This window comes from Alosa sapidissima, chromosome 20, assembly GCF_018492685.1.
Source record: "Alosa sapidissima isolate fAloSap1 chromosome 20, fAloSap1.pri, whole genome shotgun sequence".
NCBI classification, from domain to species: domain Eukaryota; kingdom Metazoa; phylum Chordata; class Actinopteri; order Clupeiformes; family Clupeidae; genus Alosa; species Alosa sapidissima.
In genome coordinates, this window is record NC_055976.1 from 11018468 (window position 1) to 11025385 (window position 6918).

At 41.5% G+C, this 6918-nt stretch overlaps 1 protein-coding gene across 1 annotated transcript in view; it reads right to left on the reverse strand.

The window, feature by feature from the left end:
- Positions 1-4575: 4575 nt before the first annotated feature.
- LOC121694932 (proline-rich receptor-like protein kinase PERK2) overlaps positions 4576-6918 on the reverse strand; it is a 6904-nt gene continuing 4561 nt past the window's right edge. Inside the window, exon 2 of the mRNA XM_042075330.1 lies at positions 4576-6451. Coding sequence (XP_041931264.1) covers positions 5814-6451 — 638 coding nt within the window. The 3' untranslated portion in view covers positions 4576-5813. The remainder of the gene's footprint in view (positions 6452-6918) is intronic.

Consider the following 6918-nt stretch of genomic DNA (forward strand, 5'->3'; position numbering starts at 1 on the left):
CACCGTATCAAATGCTTTTTCTGCGTCCAGAGTTGCTATGATGGTATTATCTTGAACATTTTTGGAATGCTACATTATATTAAACAGTCTGCGGGTGTTGGTGGATGAAATTCTGCCTTTAATGAAGCCTGTTTTGTCTGGGTGGATAATGGATGGGGTGACCTTTGCTAACCTGTGTGCTAGCATTTTTGCGATTATCTTATTGTCCACATTGAGGAGAGAGATTGGTCGGTAGCTGGATGGCAATGTTGGGTCCTTATTGGGCTTAAGGAGCAGTGAAATTGAGGCTGTGGTGGAACTAGTTGGAAGACGTCCTTTCTGTTTTGATTCATTAATCATTCTGGTGAAAAGTGGAGCTAAGATGGTCCAAAATTGTTTGTAGAACTCAGCAGGGAAGCCATCCGGACCTGGTGCTTTATTATTGGGCATCTGTTTCAGGGCATCAAACAGTTCTTGTTGAGTTATAGGTGATTTCAGGTTATTTATTTGGGTCTCATTGAGTTCTGGTAATTTGATGCTGTTTAGGAAGGAGGAGTCTATGAATTCCTGGTTGGGGTTTATTTCTGAAGAATATAGTTTATTTTAAAACTGGTAAAAAACATGATTTATTTTTTTCAGGTGAACTGGTTAGCTTCCCTGCTGAGTTCTTTATGACTGGGATTGTTGATTTTTCTTTGTTACGATGAATTTGATTTGCTAAGTATTTACCTGATTTATTGCTATGGTGGAAGTTTTCCTGCCTTAGACGGTGAATCATAAATTGAGTGTGTTTATTGAGTGTTTCATTGAGTTTGAATTTATGTTTCCTAAGTTTTGCCTGTGTTTCTTCAGTTGGGTTGCTTGCATTGGTTTCTTCTAACTGTTTAATTTTATTGTTGAGTTCTACTTCCTGTTCTTTTTCCTTCTTTTTTTTGTATACTGAATATGAGATGATTCTTCCTCTGAGTACTGCTTTTCCTGTTTCCCACAGAAGGGAAGGAGATGATTCAGGGGAGTCGTTCACTTCTAGAAAGAATGCCCACTCTCTCCCAACAAAGCTGATGAAATTTGGGTCTTGTAAGAGGGATGTATTAAAACGCCATTTGCTAGATGGTTGCTGCTGGTTAGTTATGTTCCATTTAATTGTAACTGGGGCATGATCGCTAATGACTATGGGATGAATTGTTGAATCAGAGATATTTTTCATTATAGAGTTGCTGGTTAGAAAATAATCAATACGGGAATAGGAGTGGTGGACCGGAGAGAAAAAAGAGTAGCATTTGGAGTCTGGGTGCTGAAGCCGCCAACAATCGCCAGGGCCAGAATCGCTCATGAACTGTTTTATTGTTTTTGTGGATTGCCAGATTCGTTTGCTTTTAGAGTGATCAGATCTGTCTGTTTGGCGGCATTTCAAAGCATGGGGCAAGGGCCATGCTTGCTTTTCCCAGGGGGTTGATCAAGGGCTCTCTCTCAATCTCTCTCTCTCTCTCTCTCAATCTCTCTCTTTCTCTCTTTCTCTGTGTAGGTGCTTTGTTTTTCTTTTGCTGGTTTAATGATTCAGGAGAGATGCTGAAAATGCAGATTAGTAAGGGCTTTGTTTTTGCACAGTTTTTAGAAAGTTGGATAGTTTTTATCTTGGCTACATTACTCAGATTATAAATGTGTGTGTATGTGTGTATGTGTGTGTGTGTGTGTGTGTGTGTCTGAGTTTGTGAGAGTGTGTCCATAGCATATGGATTCTTAGTAATTAAACAGACAGCAGCTGGCACTGCCAACAGGACATGGACTGTTTGGAAAACATTCTGTCTCTGTCTCTCTCTCTCTCTCTCTCTCTCTCTGTGTGTGTGTATATATATATACTTATATATATATAAGTATATATACTCTTTTGATCCTGTGAGGGAAATTTGGTCTCTGCATTTAGAGAGAGCACACACTAATCCCGGCGCAGTGAGCTGCCTGCGTCAACAGCGACGCTCGGGGAGCAGTGAGGGGTTAGGTGCCTTGCTCAAGGGCACTTCAGCCATGCCTACTGGTCGGGGTTCGAACCAGCAACGATGTGTCGATGTGTCCACATCTCTGAGGACCTCTCTTGGACCCTCAACACATCTACCCTGATCAAGAAGGCTCACCAGCGTCTTTTCTTTCTGAGGAGACTGAGGAGAAGCCTCCTTGCCTGTGCCTTGAAGTGTCCACGACCTGGCAACCTTGACAGGGACAACAAGGAGGCGGACAAACTCTAATAAGAGGTGGATAAATTCTATTTCTGAAATTGCAGAGGTGGATAATCTGCGTTTACTTGCGTTCCACTACAACCCAGACTGCACATATTTATATCTAATTTATATTACTCTAAACCACCTTCTGTAAACCAACTGCACTGTCTACAGTGCACTATACTTTGTACTAATGCACCACCTGTCTATACTTTGTAGATCACCTTGCACTTTTCTGCTTTTTTGCACTTCTGGTTAGACGCAAACTGCATTTAGTTGACTTTGTACTTGTACTCTGCACAATGACAATGAAGTTGAATCTAATCTAATCTAATCTAATCTAATCTAATCTAATCTAATCTAATAATCATGTCAAGCATTGATTGTGATTTGTGTTTTTATTTTTCAAATAGAATTTTGTCATCCAAACCCATTCTCAGTGTAGTTCATTTATTGTGTAAGTAAGTGATTGATTCAACTGTAGCTCTAAATCAGATTAAGCAGAGCAGTTGGTAAATCAAACCCAAGCACCGAATACTAAACCTAGTGGAGGGAGCATCGTCCTGTAAATCTGCCTCCCTTTGAAAAGGACTACGTAGCCTTCCACAGCTGCTTAATTAGTCATGGCTTAATACATTTAACATTTGTTCAGGCACTGCCATGTTGTTTCCCCTGGATTCCAAACACAGGTTGCCCTCTTGCTAATTCCTTTTCTCTAACACACAGATTGGACTGTTGAAAAAGGCTACACACAGGCTACTATCAGTGGAGAGTTTCTAAATCAGGACTATATTCATTGGAACAGCTGCACTGAGATATTATCAGACATTGTCTGCTCTTCACCTCAGCTGACTATTTCTAGATTAGATTATCTTTATGTTCTATTTTATTACCTCCTGTCAAGCACTTTGTGACTTTTTTTTTTCTACAAAAAGATCTATCTTTATACACATTGTAAAAATACAGCTTAGTTACTGGTTTCTTTCTAGACTATATTCCCTGGAACAGCTTTACTGAGGTATTATCAGGCAGGGCCAGGACCAGGATCTATTTCTCACCAGCACATTTCTCAAGACACAAAGTCAATCTGACATTGACATTTACATTGGAATTCTATGATTAAGGTATGCATTATTCAGGGCATAGTATGAGACAGTCATTGCTATTATTCAGAATGACTCTGTGACAGGGTGCTATGACTGTGTGTCCTGCTGTTGGGTGATAACATCAACCGGCTGATATCACCTGAGCATACCACAATATTCCCGAAATATTTACACCTGTTGGTGAGGAAGTCACTTTTTAAATGTTTTGCATCTCTTTTCACCTTCATCATACATTAGCTCACCATCAGAGAGCGAAAGTACATGTCTTTTTACATTTTTAGTGAGGTAAACAGTAGGTTAGACCTATAACTAGGTTTTGATAGCATTATGGTGACTTGCTTATCATGAAAGCATGTTGAAGCATTTCTCTCTCGGCTGCTGTTTGGTTGAAAAAGGTACGTTGAAATGCTCTTGCAAATGTATTTTTTCGAACAATTGCAGAGACCTAGAGGCTATAGCTCTTCATGCATTCACATTAGAGGCAGAAAGCTCCTCACCTTGGTCTTTTATTGTATACTAATATCCACTAGCTTGCACTCCTTTATGTTTTTCAAGGATTCTGTGACTAAACTTATCTGAACACTTAAACATACCATGTAAAGATGCGAGTACACTTCTCTAGTTGGCATGCAGCTGGTGTTATTGTGGTTTTTATGGGGTTCAGCATGCTAAGGAAAAGCATAGAAGCTACAGTTGGTGGCTTGGAGTCGTTACGTTGAGATCTACAGTAGTGGTCTACACACACAGACAAACTGAACTTCCTGAACAGGTGGAAGACTGCCACAGTTCCACCATTCTAAAGCAGAGCACTTCCTATTTCCTGTTCCCATCATCACCTTGTTGTTTTTATTGGATTGCATGGAGGTATGAAAATGTCCAACAAGGTTCTAAGTTAGCAGTTTAGCATGCTAACTTTGGTGGATATCTGGGCAAGAGCATAGACATAGATTTTGTTTTCACATTTTATCAAAATAGTTATTTCTTCACATTGTGTCGGTATTTCTAGGTCATTTAAATACATTTATATATATATATATATATATGTATTTAAATGTATATACAGACACAGTATACAGTATATTTTAAACCAAATGAGCTACAAAACTACTACCTTTTTAATTCTCTTGCTTTATAGCACATAATATAGCCCATATATGACGCCATGACACAACAGCACATACAGTAAACCTGTTAAACCACCACTTCATACTACTTCATAGCTTAAATATATTTCTTTTATTGACCATCAGTGACATAAAACTACATCAGCCAATTGCAAAAAGTTTAGCAAAATAGCAAAGACACACTTTAACTCTCAATTAAAAAGATAACCATCAACACAGGTTAGAAAAAACAATACTCATCAGAAATACATTGTTATTCTTGTCATAAACACAGTCAAGGACAAGAGAGGTCAGATGATTCCTATGTTTGGTCCTCATTTTACAGAGAAAGGAGAGGGCAGGAGAGACAGACAAACAGACATAGAAAGGGATACTTGAGACTAGAGAGCAGCCCATCAGAAGCACAAAGCATTAACTTGAAATTCAAGTGACGAAATTTGCTGCCAAAATTTAAAAAAATACAACTCCGATTAAATAAAATGCCAAAAAATGCAACAGTGATGAGCCTAGACACCCGAAACGACATGCTGGAGGCTGCTATTGCATAAAAAAGGGATTTACATTAGTTAAACAAAACATAGGCGTCTAGACCAGGCAAAGCGTCAGCTTGTAGCCACCTGCATTTGGTAGGCACCAGACGCTTTAAAGTCAGAATTTCTGACTTTAGTCTCAGAAATTATTTCTAAATTTGTTTCTCGAAAATGTTAACTTTTATCTTGAAAATGTTGACTTTTATCTCGACAATATTTACTTTTTTTCTCAGAAATTCTGACTTTAATCACAGAAATGATTATTTCTGACTTTGTTTCTCGCAAATTTGTGACTTTAGTCTCAAAAATTCTGAGATTTTGTCTCGGAATTTTCAAAAATATCTTCTCTTCATGTGGCCCTAATACTCTTCCGTAAATAGCACCCGCACCTTCTCTCAGCAAAATAATTCTGTTGTCCTTAACTATTGGCCACATTGCATATCGGAATCAGCAGAATCTTATTGCTGATCAAACTTCTGGATAGTGAGGGACTTTTTGAATAAGTTCATTCATGGGGAAAAGCATATCCATTCAAACATATTAATGATAACATGAAAGTGAAGACAGCTTGTGTTGGGTTGACATTGTTTTTGGCTTGAATCTAGATTATCAATCTGTAAAGTACAAAGTACACACACACACACACACACACTCATGCACACAGTTCATTCAGTTGTTTATGGTCACACATGCAGCACAGGGCCACACAATAGCACTGTATAATTGACAGGGTTACAGCATATATGATTCTTGAGTGATGGAACCTCAAAAAAAAAGAAAAAGATAACTGGGTCTGACAAAACAAAACAAAAGCCCAAGACCACTATCACATTCTGCCTGACCAGCCTAACTCACACATCACTCATACTTCTTAAGCAGGTCTTTCTGCCAGTTCCTCTTACGGTCGGGGAAAAGCTTTGGGATGCGAATGCTGTGGAAGTCTTCGATGCACTTCTTCAGCTCCTCTTCCAGAATCTTACGCTCCTCCTCGTCCGGGTCAGGACCCGGGGGCCCGCCGTTCTCCTTTGACGGAGCGCCGCCGGTGGTTGAAGCCTGGGATGACTGGGCCTGCGAGGACTGGCCGGTGGAGGGTCGCGGCAGGGTCTTGAGCGCCAAGGTGGTGGGCCGCGCCGGGCTCACCGCCGGAGGGGATGCCGACGGGGGCGACGGAGACAGGGGCGGCAACGGCGGGCTGGGGGGTGGCGTGGCGGCCGGGTCCGTGGTGGGGCTCTCCAGGGCGGAGGCAGCGAGCGGGTCCAGGGCGGACGGGGGTGGAGGTGGGGGCAGGGGCAGGTCGGGGCTGTCCAAGGCAGGTGGAGGCGAGGGAGGCAGCGGGGCTTCCAGCAGGGCGGCGCCGTTTCGAATGTCCAGGGTGTTGTTGGTCTCCGCTTGGCTGCAGAGGGAGGACACGTTGGGGTCTGTGCCGGCCTGTGGGGCCAGGGGCTCGTCTGGAATGCTGAACTCTGGCCAGATGTCTGGGATTGAGGCTTTGCCGCCTACATGGGAAAGAGGTAGATAGATAGAGAGGAAGAGAGAGATGCAGAAAAAGATTGGGTGAAAGATGGAAAGAGAGAGAGATGCGGTTTGTGGTAGCGTCAGAAATATCACCTCAAATGTTTCACCTCAATGTTATTCAAAACGTATTTACTTCAAGTAGACTAAGTATAGAGCCTGTGTTGAGCTGAAATCATTTGGAGCCAGAACCTGAGTTGAGAAATGATCGAATGAAAACATGTGAGAAGAAAGAGAGAGCAAAAAAAGAGTGAAAAAGAGATCAGAGAGAAGGGAACAAAGGAAGAAAAAAACCCAGTGAGATTGATGCGCCATCCTTCAATTTGGGAAAGTCATCAAAGGGGCAGCAAAGGTGTTACAAGACAGAGGGAACAGAAGAAGAGAACAAGATAGAAAAGAGAGACGAGGAAGTGATAGAGACGCTCAAAAGAGGGGAACTGCAGAGAGAGAG